Source organism: Lutjanus erythropterus, chromosome 4 (genome assembly GCF_056507025.1).
Source record: "Lutjanus erythropterus isolate fLutEry1 chromosome 4, fLutEry1.hap2, whole genome shotgun sequence".
NCBI classification, from domain to species: Eukaryota; Metazoa; Chordata; class Actinopteri; order Lutjaniformes; family Lutjanidae; genus Lutjanus; species Lutjanus erythropterus.
Window position 1 is genome coordinate 37,542,802 of NC_139320.1, and position 18,750 is coordinate 37,561,551.

Below are 18,750 nucleotides of genomic sequence, written 5' to 3' on the forward strand. Positions count from 1 at the left end.
TACGCGGCTGTGTTGTATAGTCGCTTGCAAAAAGGCCAAAAAAATGTGACAAAAACGTGTAAAAATAGCTGTTGCCTTTTCATATGTCAGGGACTAATCTGCCTAATCTTTGCCAGTCTTCAGACTGCCATGATAACACAGACAACAACAGGCCGAGGGAAACGTTTAGCTCCTTAAAAAGCAATTGAGAGACTAAAAGTTCTGGGTACTTCGCGTGGAAACACAGCTAATGTCTGTAACAAATTTAATGACACTCCATCCAATAGTTTTTGACCAAAATGGTACTAACCACTAGATCAGCCAACATTGCCATCATCAGAGCGGCTAATTTGGCTTAAAACACTTTTCTTCCGTAACATTTGGTGTAATTCACACATGGCCAACATTTTTTGTAATAAATGTTTTATTGGTCAGTTTAAAAATCTTACTAACACACTGGTGATCTACAGGGATACCACAGTACACAGCCACACAGAGATGAGAGTTAAAAACAGTAACACACACAAACACTACACACATGCACTGACACACACACACACACACTCACACACTCTTACACACCCACATGATGGTTTATTAACACATTTTCTGCTTCATGTCTCCTCCAGTCTTTTGTCAAACACACACACATCATGTTTTCATGGTCAGGAGTAAACAGAAGATACATTCATTAATCTGCTGTACAATAATGTCATACTTACATTTACTTCCCATTGCCTAAAAATACAGTAGATCCATTTTAATCAATATATCTGATCACATCTTTAAAAAACTGCAAAGATGTCTATATACATGGAGGGAGGGTGAAGCAAATCACAAAAAATAAAGATTAAAATCATTAAGATAAAATATAAATAGTTTGTGAAAAGGCAGATGGCTAGCCTTGACGCTGTCCCTTTAGTCTTCAGTTTTTCATGAGATACCATGGCAACAGATTGATGGCTCGCAAAGACAGGAAGTCATGGAGGAATAAACAAGGATGTCGTGTCGTGTAATCGGCGTCTGTCTACATGAGGTTCTGAAAAGAAACAAACACGAAACACAGAGATCAAGAGGACAATGTCAAAGACTGAGATCATCATGCAGAAAAACAGAGGCTGTTAAACAGTATAAAGTTTGATACTAAATTTGTTGAGGCTGATTTTGATAGGAATGTTTTAGAGATATTTGTGTCTCTTTTTTTCATTCATAAATACATATCATAAGCAAACTGTTTCATAAGAGTCTGTTTAACTTTCTTACACTTTTCTTCAGTTGTGACCAGGATATGTTCTGACAGGGACATTTTATTGTTGGAAAATAAACTGTCACTGCTTTCTGGTGGGCAAATCAATGTGTTTTCATCCACCTGCTTTTATGCGCTTGAGAAGAAATGCCCCATTTTTTTTTTTTTTTTTTTTTTTTTTTTTCACAAAAAGCAAAAGATTACAAAGATCATCTCTGAGGTGGGGAAGTATCAAAAAAACTAAATGCAACAAAGTACAAAGGAATAGAGGTCTTCTATAACTGCAGGTCTTGAGTCTGTTTAACATTATTTTTAATAATATCCGAGTGGGACTGAGAAGACCCGGCCATTAACAAACATCACTGATGATAGCAAATTAGCAATGCTAATGTTAGCAGCCCTAGCAACAAACACGCAATAATTCAAAAGAGCAAACACATAAACACTGAAGCCGAAGAAACTGCTGCAGACTTGCAGTGACTGTAACATACCTCAAATTAACTCATGAAATAAACATAACTGCCATATTTCCATCACACATTCCACCTTGTTTTGATTAATCTGAGGTTTAAATAAGAGGTTTGTGCCATCTCGTTATGCACTTCTGTTGTTTATCTCGATGCACACATCTCCTAATATTCCCATTACAGTAGTGGACAGAAACAGGCATTAATTTGCATTTTTCTTTTGTCAAATTGCCAAATATTGTGTTAAAACTTTTGCTACATTTGGACAGAAACTTCACCTATGGTTCTGTTCTGCAATTTCTTGTTGCGTAACAGCTGATATATACAGCATGTCAAAATTGATTTATTTGGACAAACAGAGAAAAACTGTCTGATAATACTGGCAGTGCCAAAATACATTGTACTGTAGGCCATTTTTTCATTTCTTTCTACACATAAAAATGTACTTGAAAATATAATTATGATACACAAATGTCAGGGTTTTTTTTAATATACCAGGTGAAGTGACTAATATAATTAACAGAGGTGCAGAACCATCATTTCATAATGAGCTTTTAGAGCGAATCTGAACAATCTTATTGACATTTTCAGTGTTTTCTCAGTTGTGGAAAAATTACATCACTTGCTCATTACAGTTTCCACTTTGTAAGTGAGGAAACTACAAAGGTTTTACATCTTTCAGGACGACAGGAAATGAGTCTCAGAGGTATAGTGTCACTTTAATGATTTAGTTCATCTTTATCTATTAAAGCAGACAGACATTATTTTAAAAACACCATGAATATTCATGTGTGTACACACTTTGGGAGAGTTTTTAACAATGATCTTGCAGTCCCCCTATTTTTTATCAGGAGATTTAAACTTGGAGACAAGTGGAAACTTTTGTTGAGTCACTGTGTTAGATAACTCCTTTTGTCCACAGGAAACTTCTGCCATCCACGGTGTCAAAGAGGCTGACAAGCATCTCAAACCGCCCTCAGTTCACTGCTGAACTGGCTGTGACCCACACTATGCAGACACAATGTGTGTTCAGCAGTTTCGACTGTAAGTCTAGACGCACCTCATCTCTCCTCCGGCCGGCGGTGGAGGGCCGTGGAAAGACTCCGCCTCCACCCAGGGAGCCGTAGCCTGACATCTGGACCTTGGGCAGGAAGCTGGACTGTCCATATGAGATTACATTCTCATCTGCAGATGACAAACAAATCACTCAAAGTTACAGCTGTATTTATATAGGTTAAACCCTAAGTGATGGAGCAGACTGAAATAGACCCCCTGCTACTATTAAAGTGCGCACAGACTGGTGGCAGTTGGTGCTTCTAAGCTGAAAGGGATTTATATGAAGCATCACCATAATATTAATACACTTCCAGCTGTTAAAGAAAATGGCTGCTGGGGCACAAACTGTTCTTTTATCATCTGTTGTTGAGCGTCACAAGTCGTACTCACCCTCCGATGACCACTTCGTAGGTCCTCCTCTCCTCTGGGGTGAGAAATGTTCTCCCCTCTTCTGAAGAGGAGGCGAGTCGCTCCCCTCGTTTCTTTCACTGTCTGTTCTGCTGCGGCTCAAAACATCAGCCAGGAGCTGCAGGGAGTCATCTGCAGGGGGAGGGGCTGGGGGAGGGGGAAGTTCTGCATATGATTGATCGGTGGTGATTAATTAAGCACAGACTGAATCACTGATCTGCAGGAACAGTTTGATATTTTAGAAAATATCAGCCTTCGTGCCAAAAGTTAGATGAGACTGAGACCACTGTCATGCCTTTGCCTTAAATATGAACCTGCAGACAGCAGTTGGTTATCTTAGCTTAGCAAACAGACTGAAAACAGATGGAAACAGCTAGCCTAGCTCACCACCAACACAAAGCTCACTGATTAACATGTCAGATCTTGTTTGTTTGTTCTGCAAAAAAGACAGTTCAAAACTGACAACTGACCCTTCTTAAGTCCCGTCCCTTTTTTCGCTCTGTGCACCGATAACAGTTGACCAAACTTCATAACTCAACCAACTTTCTCATTCAGTTTCCTCTGCTTAGATAAAATACTGTGTGCTAGGCTTGTCTATGTTGAAAAGAAACTTACATATGCCCATATCTTAAGTTAGTTAGCAAAATTCTAGCAAAGTAGCTTGTCTACATCAACATTAGCTGGCTCACATTTTGCTAACGTTAGCTAATTTAAGCTGTGACTATGTTCATTTTACAGGAACGAATAAATTTGTTTAATTGATTTTGGAGCATAGAGAAAATAGGGGCGGGGCTTAGGAAGGGTCAATTGGGCATTTTGTGGAGGTTAATGTGCCAAATTACATCTTGGCAACCATTGGAGACTCCAGGATTACTGGTCCTGGCCAAGATAGAGTCCAGTACATAACACCATGTGAAACTCTTGGCAAGAATGCTAATACACTTTTTCAAAATGTCAAACTTTCCTTTAACACTAATTGACATTAGCAATACCATGGTTAAAATTATTAGACCAGTTGAATTCTTAATCATTTAGGAAAAGTCATGGCAGTGGCTCTGTGAGCCTGTAATGAGGGATGGTGGTGCTTTGAGCTAAATGCTGACATTATTAGCAAGCTAAAATACTAACAATTATGCTAACATGTTGATGTTACCATGTTGAGCAATGTCATTAGTTTTGCAGATTGTGCAAAGTATTGCACAAACTGAAATTTTGACATGATGGCTGCACTAGAGGAAAAGAGCATCACAAGTCATGATGTGCAGGATTTAGTAGCATCTAGTGATGAGATCGTAGAGTGCAACCAGCTGAATACTACTTGCCTCGGTCTCCCTTTCCAAGTGAGAGGAAGGGAGCCTATAGTGGCCATGAGAAACGTGAAAATTCATATCTAGAGCCAGTGTTTGCTTTGTCCATTCTATACTAGTGTAGAAACAACACGGTGGACCCACACCATCTGCGTTCTATGGTAACAAAGGCAAAACAGTTCTTATTTTCAGTCGATTATACCCTAATCAAAACATATTTATAACATAACATTTAATTCCTGACATATTCTGCCAATAAATCCCTGTACACTACATCTTACACACTGGACTTTTAGGGAATCACAATTACCACAATTCAGCTTGTTGGCTACATGAATTTATGTACAAAATTTCATGGCACTCTATCTAATAGTTGTTGAGATATTATAGTAAGGACCAAAAAGACCAGCACTGCACAGTACCGTGCTGTTAGCATGGTCATAAATGCTTAAAAAGAGCCTTATTAATAGTAATACTCCTCTTTCCTTTTTCTTCAAACTGAAACAGAAGTCAGACGTGTTACAAACCTTGTGTCATACCTGCTTGGCTGGGCAGCTCTCGCCTGAGTTGTCCATCCTTGGGTGTTCTCTTCTTACTCCTGGATCTGTGTGCCTGGGCTGCGGGGCTCGAGTCGGCAGCAGGAGCCGGCGATTGTCCTGACAAGAGAGCACGCTGATGTCATCCTCAGGAAACTTAGAGGAAACTACAGAACACTGAGCTGCACTGTGAATAAATGCAACATGATTTCCATGTACAAATACTTTCTGTTAGGTAACATCATAAACTAAATTATACATGACACTGTGTGGTTGTGTGCTGCCTCTCGGGAAGTCACTTCCAAAGATGTGAGGCTTTAAACTGAATCTGAACTGACCTTTGCCGAGGTTTTCCCCCTTCAGATCTTCTGCCCACTGGCGGGTGTGGTACACCTCAATGGCTTCCCGGGCCTTGGCGTTGGTAAACAGATCGGGGTTAGACTGGGAGACCTGGGAGCCCGACTGGTGACGGGTCAGGAGGTCAAAGTGCTGCAGCCGTGGACTCTCGCTGGGCTTGTGAGCGTCTTTCTGGGGGGAGGACATCAGTGTGGCTGAGTAGGACAGCTCGTCTGGTTTGGAGGGCGGGCTGGAGAGCTCCTCCCTGGACGTGTCCATCAGGTAGGTTCTGGCAGGCAGCGGAGGACACCAGTCGTCATCGTCCTCCTCAGAGCTGGAGGACGGACGGTGAGTAAGAGCAGCATGACTGTGTGTCTCAGAGCGAAACACCTCTTTATATATAATTAATGTGAGTAAAACAAGACAAAGAGTCTGCAGCCATGCTACCAGCTCTGTGAGGCTGCACAGCTGTGCTCTGAGCTAAATGCTAATATCTGCGTTTACTAGAGCAGCTGGAAAGAATTTCAGGAGTCAAATACATTGGTATGTTTTAGCTTTTTTTTAATGTTGACGTGAATCTCGCTCTTCTCTCCTTGGTCTACCCACATGTGAAAACAAAATGCTGAATCACTATCTCACATTCAGTGTGCTGATGTTAACCTTCCATCACAGTATCGTGGCAGAAAGCAATTTAAGAATGTAAGAAGTTGTTGGATTCCCACCAACTGATGGAAAAACACATCATTTTCAGAGCTGATATTAGGGAATAAAACTATATGAGTATCTGCTGCCTTACCACCAGACTACAGAACAGCTTGTTTCCTCTGGGCTGTGCCACTCCTCAACTAATCCTGCACACTCCACCATTAATAAAAGTTTAATTTTATGACTTATTATTTATTCAAGAATCGAAAATAGGGGACAGCGAGGGATGTGAAGGGCCCTGTGCCTTTGTTTACCTTAGGCCCCAAAATGACTGGTCGTAGTTTAGCATGCTAACACTTGTTAATTAGCACTAAACATGGAGGTACATTTGAATGATGAGTAAATGGTTAGATCAGGGGTCACCAAAATTATTACAATCAAGTCTTAAAGTGGCATGAATGACTTCAACAAATTTTATGGCATTTCATCCAAAGGTTTCACAGGAAAAAACAAAAAACAAACGCCACCAACATGCTGGTGATGATAGACGAAAAGTCAGCAGATCATACAAGTCAGAGGGATTCATCCTCTGGAGGACATGAATGTAGGGAGGATTAATTAACTATACAGTAAAATCAGGGATTAATACATTTGATTACAAATAATATAGTAATTTAAGAATAAATAAAATTACAAAGAATTGTAAATTAGCATGAGGCGGGTGCAGCTCTCTAACCAATCAGAGAGCTTGTTACATCACATGGCTAATTTGTTTTACCACATTTTACCAGTGCAAGTCGCAAAGTGTCACGGAAAGACTAAAGGGAGAGGCTAAAAGGAAGTTAAATGCCAAAGCAAATCAAAAAACTAATAGGAAAAGGAAAAGGACAAGCAGCAGGTCAGATTGAAATTCTATATTTTTGGAAATTTGAATTTTCTGAATTCAATTTATGAATCAAGTTATTTATTTCTCTGTTTTAACTGCATTTTTAATTCATTCTTAAATTTGATTATTTACTTATGAATTCATTAATGTATTTGTATAAGATGTACTTATTGACTGTTTTCTGTTGTTTTGTATCCTTATCAGTTTGAACTAGATGGATTAAAATTTCATTTGTAAATTCTTTTTATAATTCCTCTTTTATTGCCCATTGAAATACCAAATAGTTGATTACTTTGTAATTAGTATATTTATTTATAGATTAATAAATAAAGATTAATATATACACATATAGAGAGGGAGATTATAGATTAATTAGTAAATAAATTTGTAAATAAATGCATTATTGACTATTTTTATTATACAATTAACAAAATAGTATTATTACTATTAGTATTACTATTTCAATGACATTTGTGACTCTCCATATGTCTGTACCAAATTTCCTTGGAATTCATTTAATACTTCAAGCCATTTCGAACCAAAGTTTTTGACAGACAAAATGTCTAAAAATATTAAACATTAGAAAAATTCTGTTTAAGTAAAGAAACATTTCTTTAAAATATAGTAGCTGACATGAAAAGTGGAATCAAGACACATTTAGAGCGGACAAAAACCACCTCCGTGATGTCTGTTGTCACTTCAGCGCTGTCAGGGCTAATTTAATGATGGACTTGTCATTGAAAATGCAAAGTACTAATCCAGCCTGTCAGATGGTGGCTAATGTCATTACAAAAGACACGACACAGTCAGAACAGCCCTCCGATCCCACCCCGTTATGTCCGCAATCTAATCTGTCAGAACTAGTTAGAGGAGACGCCCCCCTCCGTTACCCCGCAGCTCAATCGACTCACTGCCTGCAGACACAACTGTTGTTAATTTGAAAACTCCCCAGACTCCAAACTTCACTCAAGTTTTGTTTGACAGCCTTGGCAGAGTTACAGGGCAGGTTTGATATCCATCTGCCTTAACTCTATCTGTCATGTAGGTGAAGTCACAGGCCTTGATGCTAATAATAAACTCATGAGCGAATATTAGACACGGAAAGCAACCGTGCTCCTCGAGGAGGAGAAAAGAGCATTAAACAACTTAAAAAACTTCACATTTTAGCAATAAGTCTCACCTGTGCTGCTCCTCTTCTTTGCCTGTCTTTCTGTGATCTCTGTCCTTGTTGGCAGGAAGAGGCAGCGACAGAACGTCCACCCAGGTGAGAGGAGTGGACTTGGATGAGGACCCGGTGGACCTCTGCTTCACCAGTTTGTCTAAAAAGACAAAACACAATATGTCATAGAGTGCACAAGGTGTAATAACTATCTGTTTTATCATCTCCACCCTGACCCCGAGGTTGACACTGCTGAAGGTTTTAAACGATAAAAATGCTTTTAAAACTCTCCTTCCTCCTGGTTCTCTCTGTGAGTGTCTGAAGGACGTGTCTTTCTATTGATCAGTTTGTTTATTTATCTTGAAAAGCGTCTTCCAGTTCCCGAGAATTACTGGTTGTGAAACTGAACAAGCACTTGGCCTCTGCATTCTTTTATGTTCTTAATTGCTGTTTGTTTACATTCCAGTCTTAAGGCAAGTTTATTAGTGTGGTGCTGAAATATGATTGAAAAAGAATAAAGTATATAAGAAAAATTCACAGAAGGTAAGCAGCGACTTTTCATCAGCTAACGACATGCAGGTATTTTCACTGGCATGTAAAACATATAATTAAAGACACATCAATAACTCTTGTGATACTGTTACATCGTGGCATTTCATTATGTTACTTAAATTAATTAGTCTAATATATGTCCTTATACACTACAGCATACAGTGTGATTTCTTCCCGTTGTCATGTTGTATGCACTCTATTAACTCCTCCAGGCGATGGGTCATGTGTGTGTGCGTGTCTCAGTGTGTGAGCTACTGTCCATTCTGTCTGCAGCTAATCTCACATACTAATGGACCATCAGACTCATATTTTTTGTGCACATTTATGACTGTATACTCAAGGACCTCTTGTGGTTGTGGTGGTACACATTTTTTTTTATCTATTTATTGACTTCTCTGTTTCATAAAAGCTGACTCTGTTGCAGAGCCACATTTTGTCCTTTCTCATGGCCCAAAAACTCACATCCATGGAAAAGTCTGGTCACATCTGCAGATTAATTCCATACCATAATCCACTAAAGTTAGACACGATACAAAATGAATAAATCCTCATTCTGTTGGCTTCACTGTCGCCTCCCCTATGCATCTGCATGCTCACCATACTGGAGCGTTCAAGGTTCACAAATACGTAATACACAATGTGTATTAAGACATGCAAACTTCACTACAAAATCAACTGTAACTCACTTAGTTCTGTGGAATCTGGTTCATTGTAAACCTGAAAAAATTAACACGCAGAGTCAATGCTGTTGCCCTTTAACTTGCTTATTCTTTGAGTGGCAATATTTGATTTAACACCATGGCCACAGAGAACCACCATCCTCTTTACTTGCAGTCAGAGATGTTTAATGACATTTTTTTACATAGACATTCATGAGGTTACAAAATAACCTCAGGAAGGTCTGTGTCAGAACAGTGCGTGGGAGTCCTTTGTTCTGTATTGTCGACCCACGGTCTTCTCCAATGTACCTGTCGATATTAAAAGTTCTCCTCTTTCATACCATGGCCATATAAATGTTTGACAGGCATAACAATTTTCTATCAGCGGGCATCAACAGGTGAAACCACGGCTTGAAATCATTCTACAAGGCTTATCAAAACGCAGGTAATCACTGTAAAAATTATCAGGCTTCATGCTACATTACACTGTAACTTTCAGGCTTTAACTGACTGTAACCTTGAAACACGCATTTAAAAAAAGTTAACAAAGCAGCTTATTTTCCTTTGTTAAGTTGCCATTAAATAAGAAATGTAACTGAGCCTTCTTAAATCTTGCTCCTTTTGGAATCTCAGTCAACTTTCTCCTTTCCATTTTCCTGTCCTGACACAACATGTTATGTGCTCAGCTCATCTATGTTGACAATAAAATCAAATATTGAAAATGGTTAAGAGATGTTACTGGGGGACCTATAAAAGTAGCATAGTTACATCTTCAGTTGGCTAATGTTTAAAAACCACTGGCTAGCTAGCTAATTTCCAGTTTTATTTTGTTTTTTTTTAGTAAGTGAATTAAGTTTAAGTTTAAATGCATTGCCACACCAGTGTTCTTATATTGGGTCATATCCTGAATATACGGGTATATGTATTGTTTATTTGTACTTATTTTATTTATTTTTGGTTATTTCACGTCAATATATGAATACGGGATTACTCAGTTGAATAGATGAGCTGTGTAAATTCAAATTCTTTTATGGCACATTCACATGCATTGTTACCTCCAAAGTAAATGAAAAAAGAAAAAACAATTTAAAAAATGGTTGGCTGGTGGTTTGCCCTGTAGCAAAACTTGAGCTAACTTGCCAGCTAATCTACATCAACTATAGCCAGTTACGTCTGCTAGTTAATTGTATTAAAACACTTGCCCGCTAGCTAGCTCATCTATATCAGTTGTTAGCTAAAGAAGCTAGCTATACTCATTTTATCAAAACACAAAGCATTAGCTAGCTAGTTAGCTTGTGTTTTTCTAACATTAGCTTAATATGTAACGGCATGTAGATTAAATTATATATATAAAATTGACCAAGGTTCCACTGGGTTCCACACTTGTTCAACAGTCAAGAAGGGGCAGGACTCAGGAACCCACACTGTGTCAGGTCAGGTGAGTTGTGATTACATTTCTCCAGTTCTGTCAAATCAAAATGGATCCTAGAGGCAGAAAACCCTCACCATTGCTCTTCTTGGTGTACTGGAGTTTGGCGTATTCAGACCCAGACTGACCAGACTGGATGGTCCACTGGTCCAGGTCCTGCTCCAGTCCCACCAGGCCACTGTTGGACAGTACCGGGTTGCTGCTGTATGGGTCCGGGCCCTGGTTGTAGGACGTGCTGGAGTAGGTGTCGTAGTACGCCAGCAGGTCGTCCTCGGCGGTGGTGTTAATGGTGCTGTAGATGGGGCTGTCGTTGGAAGCCGTGCTGCGTTTCTCCGTCTGGCTCGGGTAGTTCATGATACCAACTGCTGACAAGCGAACAACCGCATTACATTAACAAACACAATTAACCATTCAGTATTCTAAAAGGAGTCACCAAACATCCACAGTGAGGGAGCTCTTACAGTTATAATATCTGTCTGAGTCCAGTTTGCCAGAGCAACAGTTCACAGAGTCTTTGCTGTTGTGGGTGAGGTTTGGAGTGGGCCAGGAGTCAGCGAGCCAGGGGTAGTTACCCATGTTTGATCCTAGCAAGCCAGGCCTGGAAAGGGAGGTGAGTTTTTTATCAACACTGCTCTTTAAATGTACATAAATCAAACAGTTACCAGAATCCAGTCATAAAATGTTCAGTTTACCCTCCGTTGATGATTCCAGATCCTTCACCGTGAGCGAAGCCAACTGAAAAAAGAAAACGCTTTTAGTCGTAAATCCTGTTTTACAGCAGAAAAGATTTTGCCTTAAAGGGAAACTTGGTATTTTTAATCTTGGACTCTTATTTTTCCCATGTTTTTGTTTCTGAGTTACTGATGGATGCATCCACTAAAAGTGCTTGTGTTTTTTTTTCACTGACAAGCTCATATTGTTATTTAAAGTGTCTGACCACATTATGGAAAGGATCATTTTTTTTGTTTTCATTACCATTAAGTTAGTTTCCAGTGGGTTTGCTCATTTCAGTTCAGATTTTAGTGTTTAAAAATGTTTAGTTGGGCATCAGAAGAGAGACTAGATGTACAGAAAGAATATTTTCACATTTACCCTACTGAATAAAGGGTTCATTTTGATCAAACAATCAGAGTTGATAATTGTTAACAGTGGAAAGATGAGCCAAGATGTTCTGGGTAAGTTTTATTTTGTTTCTGTTGAGTTTGAATAAAGAGTGTCTTACTATGATAAAATTACAGTTTCTGTTAATGGAGCCACAAAATACAAACAATCCTTTAAAATAAAGTCTGTATCTGTAGTGATCATTTCCATAATGTTGCAAGACAATTTTAATAACAATCTGAGTCTCTCAGTGGCAAAAACAGGTACTTTTAGTGGACTTCAGTGAGCACCAACCAGGATTTCAATGTGGATTTCTAGTTGAAAACTTGTTCATATTCAGTCTCAACGTCTAAGACCTCTTTTTGCCTTATTTTTGTGAGTTGAAATGCGGTAGACACAAAACACAAATTTGTTTAATCATTTTTAAAAATTTGTTCAGCTGTAGGTTCATACAGATTAATTCATATATTAAGTCATATTTCACTGGTAGACTGACGATAGGTTATTATTTATATATTTTAGACCATACAAAATGTAATTGTTAGCAATCCCGATGAAATATGGTCCTAATGTGAACATTCAATCAACGTCTTCAAATAGGCGGTGAAAAAACCTTTTACTTTTGAACCCATTCTTTAAAGTATTTTCACCAGTGGCCATAAAAACACAATTGCAGTGGAAAAAAAATGCTCCCTTGGTTACTTTGATGGTGCACAGTTGCTTATACTGCAAGTAGCTTCATTTTAATGCTGCCAGCTGCAACACTCTCCCTCAATACTGGAACAATTTCAAAAACTGTTGTTCCCATTAATCACTCAGACACAAAAACTTAGGAATTTAGGTGGTAAAGGTTGAAAATACCAAAGTTACCCTTCAAGAATATGTTCAGAAGATTCACTGGAATATAAATACATTTTCAACTAAATTTTGCCCCATTTCCAATAAACAGTTTGACCCCCATGCAGATTCGAATCAATATCTTACAAAAATACACTGTTGACCTACATATCCTAAAAAGCACACAGCAGATCTATATATAAAATGCACGTCACTTAATGAATCAATGAACTGTATCTTCCACTGCTGTATGTCTACAGCATCTAAATGAACAAGATGGTAATAGAATTAATACTAAAGTGTGAGACAATACAATCTTATTTCTTCGTATGGCAATAATATTAAATACTTATGGAAAAATCTGACGTTTTTCTTAAAGCTTTAGGCTTGAAATATCTCTCAAAGTCAGAAAGCAACTGATGTGTTTATGTGCTCATGTGCCGCAGGGCATATTCTAAAATAACCCGCATGTAGTGGTTACTGTTTACATTCTGTGCGCTTCAGTGTGTCTTCAGTGTTTTCTTTTATTGCAGCATTGAAAACTGCCCAAGGGGGGCAAATACATTTTAATTAAGTGAAAATGCAGCGAAAGTGCATGCTAAAAAGCTGAAATTGCAAACATTCTTCACTGCCGGTGATATCCTCTGCAGTCTATTAAGAACTTTGTCACTGTCGATTACTGAAAACTAAATCTGAAGCTTTTCTGTACAACAGTTGAAGCCCTAACTTCTCCTTTTCAGGAACAAGTTGTATATTATGAATAAAATGTGACATCTGAAGGTGTCTCAAAGTCATGTCACTGTATCTTTTTTTTTTTTTATCTGCGTCTTACAGTTCATTCTTTAAGGAGCTGACATAAATAATCTAAAGGTGCTGAAAGTCTCTGAAAATGTGATATACCTGAATTTCAACTTTACGTTATGATATATGTGATATATTCCAGTTAAAACTTTGAACAGCTGTCAGGATGCTAAAAACTTGGATGAGACAGACAAGTCAAAGCTTTTTCCCCCCCATGTACCTGCTGGTGTGTATGCGAAGGATGTGGTGTAGTGTCCCAGCTGCTTCCTCCTGCGGTGTCGGCAGTACAGCCAGCCGCTGAAGCCCATCAGCACCAACCACGCAGCGACGCCCAGTCCCGCAATGAAGGCCGGCTGCCGGACGACGCTCGTGATCTGCTCCGATATGCTCAGGTTACCGCCCTTCTTCACAGACGTTTTCTGGTCTATTGGGAGAGCTGAAAAGAGGCAGTTAAGTTCAAGACATTTTCATGGTGAAAAAGCCAAGTTTTTAGGCCATCCTGTATTTTTCAACAAACTAGAGTCAGTTTATAGGAATAGTTTGACATTTTACACTCCATAGTCGGAGGAGGGAGATAAAATGTGAGAAAAAATATTCTCCGAGGCATAATGCTCAGCAAGCGGTGGCATCCGTGGTGTGATAAGGGTTGATCCAACTGTGCAAAGGTACGTGATGTTGATGAGAAATTTTAATTAAAAGGACTTCAATATTCTCTAAGATTAATGTCACAAATTTTAGAGCATTTTGCACGGTTGGAACAGCCCCTATCACACCACAGACCCCACTCTTTGTTGAGTATTGTGTTGTTTTCTGTAAATTTCCAACTTTAATCCAGTGTAATTTTTCTCATAATATTGCCACCTTCCCCCAACACTGTCATATTTTTTATTTTTATTTTTTAAGATTAATACCACTCTCATGTCTGTTAGTTCAATATTAAGCTCCAGCCAGCAGCCAGTTAGCTTAGCTGAACTGAAAATAGCTAGTGTGTCTCTGTCCACAGCTAGAAAAAGCTCTAAAGCTCCCTAATTAACAAATTATGTGTCATTTGTTTTATTTGTACAAAAAGTGAAATGTAAAAATGACAGTTTGTGGTTTTACTGGGGGTTATGTGCCAGACACCAGGCGCAATGAAATTTAAAATTTGCCCTTTGAACTGATAAAACACACAAGATACATCATGTCAATTACTGTTAACTACTACCTTCAGACACAGTAATTGGCAGATTTAATTAGCTTTAGCAAAATCCAGTGGAAAAACCCCACTGGCTTTTTATCGAGGGAACCGGAGCGATGCTAACTTTCGGGCTGGACTACAAAAACACATCATCCCTGCAGCACTCTGTTCACCATACAGACATGAGCGTTGTATCAATCTCCTCATGCAACTCTTGGCAAGGAAGTGAACAAGCCTATTTCCCAAAATGTCAAACTATTGCTCTGAAAAGTTGTAGCAGAGGGTGAAGTGGAGAGGAAAATGTAACACGTTTCGTCTGTCTAGATAACTGGATATGTTGCTGACAAGACGTTTTACTATGAAATGATAAAAGCAGAGAAATGTAGCAAACTTCTGCCAGTCAGTCACCAAGTGTTGTTCATTTTCACCACTAAATACATGCTAATCTATGCATTGACATACAGATTTAATAAACTTCTCTGCCTCACTGTGAATTCCTGACACTTTCTATGTTTTCACACTGATAACATAAGTGTTGATGATGTCTCTGTTGTAAAGTCATTCACACAACACAATTGACATTCACATATAGATTTCACCTGTGGCAAACCCACTGAGTGTGCACCTCTCCATATTTCTCTATCTGTAATAGCTGTAACACTTTGAGTGACTCACTGAGGAGCAGGCTGACAGGCTGGCTTTGAGCGCCCACACCCAGGCTGGTGACAGCAGCCACCGTTACGGTGTAGCGGACGTCAGGCAGCAGGCCTGTCAGCAGAATGGACAGAACCGCTCCATCCACAGTTCGGTTTAACTGGTGCTCTTGTCCAACGCTGCTGCCCAGACACCAGACCTGATGGACAGGAGACAGGCAGGGTTAATGTTTCAATCTTAAAAGATATAAAGACATTCATCTATCCTGCACATCCTGAGACAAGACGTGGCCTGTTATTATAATAAGACAGACTCATTTGAAGCTTTATCTGGAGGCGCACAGTGAAGAATGACAGGAAAGATACGGCAGAGATAAAAGAGAAAGGGATGTCAACACAATGACAGTTAAAAGCCAGATTTAAAATCATGATGTTGCAGATATATACGTGACTGTATACCTGCAGTGGAAGACTCAGATTTAAGTAGCAACTCAGTGTTAAAACAGTCTACTGCAAATCAAAGTCCTGTTTTCTCATTTTTTTCTGAAGTTTTACTCACATCAAAGTGAGAAATAAGTAAGTCAAGATTGATGGTCTTTTTTCAGTAAATTATTTATAAGATGTCAAAACCAGTGACAAAAGTTCCCAGAGCTCAAAGTCATATTTTCCAAGAACAGAGCCTTGATAAACAACATATTTTATTTTCACAAGTAGTTTTACTGTGACTACGTGACCATTACAGGATAAATTGCTAAAATTGCACTGTACTGTAAAAGATGCGCAATTAAAAAGGAGTCATCATCAATTAACACCAGAGGTGTTGACTCTAGCCACATGACTTGGACTTCAAGTCTTCAAGTCATGTGACTAAAGTCACAAATTTAATGACTTTAGTCTTGACAAAGTCAAAAAACAACTCCTCTTGGACCATGACTTCACAATCTGACTGCACAGTGTTACCTTACTGAGCTCCATTTGGAAAAAAATTATAGTAAAGATGATTTTGTTCCCATGTGACAACTATGCCACGGTTAACAAAAATGTGTATAATCCAGACAGAGACACAACAACTTCCAACTTTATGTGATATTTGAAGTTGCACAAAGAATGATAAGTTGAAACTCTGCTAAAATGTATTTAAATTTGGTGAATTATCTTGTTTAAGACTTGCCTGTTTTGACTTGGGACTCAACTGGGGACTTGACTGTCTTGACTTGGGACTTGACTTGGTATTTGCCTGTCTTGACTTGGGACTAAACGTGGGACTTGGTGATTGCCATTCTTGATGTGGGACTTGGGACGTTCCTGTCTTGACTTGGGACTTGCTTGTCTTGACTCTGGATTTGACTTGGGACTTGCCTGTTCTGACTTGAGACTCAACTTGGGATTTGACTGTCTTGACTTGGGATTTGACCTGGGACTTGTCTGTCTTGACTTGGGACTTGGCTGTCTTGACTTGAGGCTTGCCTACCTTGACTTGGAATTTGACCTGGGACTTCCCTGACTTGACTTGGGACTTGACTGTCTTGACATGTGTTTTGACCTGGGACTTTACTGTCTTGGCTTGGGATTTGACTGTCTTAACTTGGGACTTGACAGTCCTTGCTTGGGATTTGACTTGGGACTTGACTGTCATGACTTGGGATTTGATTTGGGACTTGACTGTCTTAACTCGGGACTTGACAGTCCTTGCTTGGGATTTGACTTGGGACTTGACTGTCTTGATTTAGGATTTGACTTGGGACTTGACTGTCTTGATTTAGGATTTGACTTGGGATTTGACTGTCTTAACTTGGGACTGTATAAGTACAAATTTGAGGTACTACTTATTACTAGTTACTTTACTAATTAATATCTTTGCACAGAAAAACAAACAGCTGATAATTTTGACAATTAATTTACATATTTTTTCTTGCAAGAACATTTAATGGTTCCAGCCTCTCTAATGTGAGGATAATTTCAATAATTTTAACTCATTTCAAAGACTTCTGAGGTTTAGACTAATGTTTGAACAAAACAATGAAACTATTTTCAGATTTTTTTTCAAACCAAACAATCAATTGATTAAAATAAATTAAATCCTGCTTTCACATGAATGAATGTGTAATAATTATCTAATGATGTGTAATACAATAACTGCTAAATACCTTCTGTACATATCCACTGATTATACTTCAGTGTTTTTATTTAAGTAACATCATGCACTGCAGTATTTTCACATCATGGTATTAAAACTCTTACTTGAGTAAAGGATCTGAATTCTCCCTGCACCAGTGTTTCTGCCTCTGGTATAATCTGCATGATGTACTATGAATCAACTTTTTATTAATGATGTTTCTGTGATGAAAATGTGCGCTGTAATTCTGTACAACAGATTCAACATTTCATTTCTAACATCTAATCCATGGGACGCTTGTACAAAACGCTATGTGTAGTTTTCAGCAAATTGAATGTTTAAGGGGATTAAGTTTGATCCTTGCCTTCGGCTGATGAGCCTCCACATACAAAAGGATCTGGTATTTCATGATCAGACTCGTGCGGCTTTCTCATAACTTTCTACATGCAGACGCAGATGGGAAGAATAAATCAAAACAATAGAACTGTGTGTTCCCTTTTTTTTTTCCTGGAATAGCAGCCTGATGATTTGTAATCAGTGTTGTGCTCATGCTCAGAGACAGATAATCAGAACTCTGTGTTTTTTCACAGAGCAAACAGATGACGGGGACAGTCAGCGTTCACAATCTGATGACAAAATTGAGTCTTTTTCAGCATGTACTGGCAGCAGATATAAGGCAATGAGTAACTGCTAATTGTCAATTAAAATCAGTGTTCTTCATCAGTATCTAAACAACAAATTTGAACAACACTGAGTAATGACTGCATAAAAATATAAACATCACGGATCACAAGAACAATTTGTCCCGCTTTATTTTTGCAGTCCCCGGCTGAGTCACTAATTGGACACTCTTAAAAGCAGAAATAACCATCAGAGAGTGAGACAGACGGTCAGGTGTCGTCTCGGGAGTCGGGTGTAGCTGTAATCTCACCTTGTACTCCCGAATGATGCCGCTCTGAATATTGTGAGGCGGAGGCTCCCAGGACACGCTGATGCTGGAGCTGTTGGTGAGCTGAACCACCGATAGAGCCTGTGGAGCTGCACTTAAAACTGCAGACAGAGATAAGGAGCAGAATTACATTTCCATTATTATTATTATTAACATTATTATTATTATTATTATTAACTGATATCAGTGTTGTGATAAAGCTCTATTTTGCAGGTCAGTAATTTCCGGTTAGTTTCATAATTATGTCCGAGAACTTTCCTTCAAACAAATAAGTAATCTTTTGAGAAAGTGGAAATGTCCTTGAAAGACAAGTTCAGTTTAAATCCAATTAATTACTGTTTATTTATATATTTATTATTGCAAATGTTATTTTCAATATATGCCACATTTGGTCAGCTGAAGAAAAGAATAGCGAATGCACAATTTCACTAGCAAATTAATTAATGTGAAT

The 18,750-nt window shown here is 38.7% G+C and overlaps 1 protein-coding gene across 8 annotated transcripts in view; it reads right to left on the reverse strand.

Annotated features, from left to right (window-relative positions):
* Nucleotides 1–385: 385 nt before the first annotated feature.
* LOC146328943 (roundabout homolog 2) overlaps nucleotides 386–18,750 on the reverse strand; it is an 81,859-nt gene continuing 63,494 nt past the window's right edge. For 3 of the 8 annotated variants that reach the window (XM_084717887.1, XM_084717884.1, XM_084717888.1), the window contains 12 exons: nucleotides 18,282–18,400; nucleotides 15,257–15,434; nucleotides 13,625–13,840; nucleotides 11,358–11,400; nucleotides 11,127–11,263; nucleotides 10,743–11,030; nucleotides 8,047–8,185; nucleotides 5,338–5,669; nucleotides 4,991–5,119; nucleotides 3,139–3,321; nucleotides 2,753–2,877; nucleotides 386–1,018 (listed from right to left, as the gene is read on the reverse strand). In XM_084717887.1, coding sequence (XP_084574013.1) covers nucleotides 1,007–1,018; nucleotides 2,753–2,877; nucleotides 3,139–3,321; nucleotides 4,991–5,119; nucleotides 5,338–5,669; nucleotides 8,047–8,185; nucleotides 10,743–11,030; nucleotides 11,127–11,263; nucleotides 11,358–11,400; nucleotides 13,625–13,840; nucleotides 15,257–15,434; nucleotides 18,282–18,400 — 1,901 coding nt within the window. In that variant the 3' untranslated portion in view covers nucleotides 386–1,006. The remainder of the gene's footprint in view (nucleotides 1,019–2,752; nucleotides 2,878–3,138; nucleotides 3,322–4,990; nucleotides 5,120–5,337; nucleotides 5,670–8,046; nucleotides 8,186–10,742; nucleotides 11,031–11,126; nucleotides 11,264–11,357; nucleotides 11,401–13,624; nucleotides 13,841–15,256; nucleotides 15,435–18,281; nucleotides 18,401–18,750) is intronic. The other 5 variants (XM_084717889.1, XM_084717891.1, XM_084717886.1 and 2 more) reach the window with 4 other exon arrangements.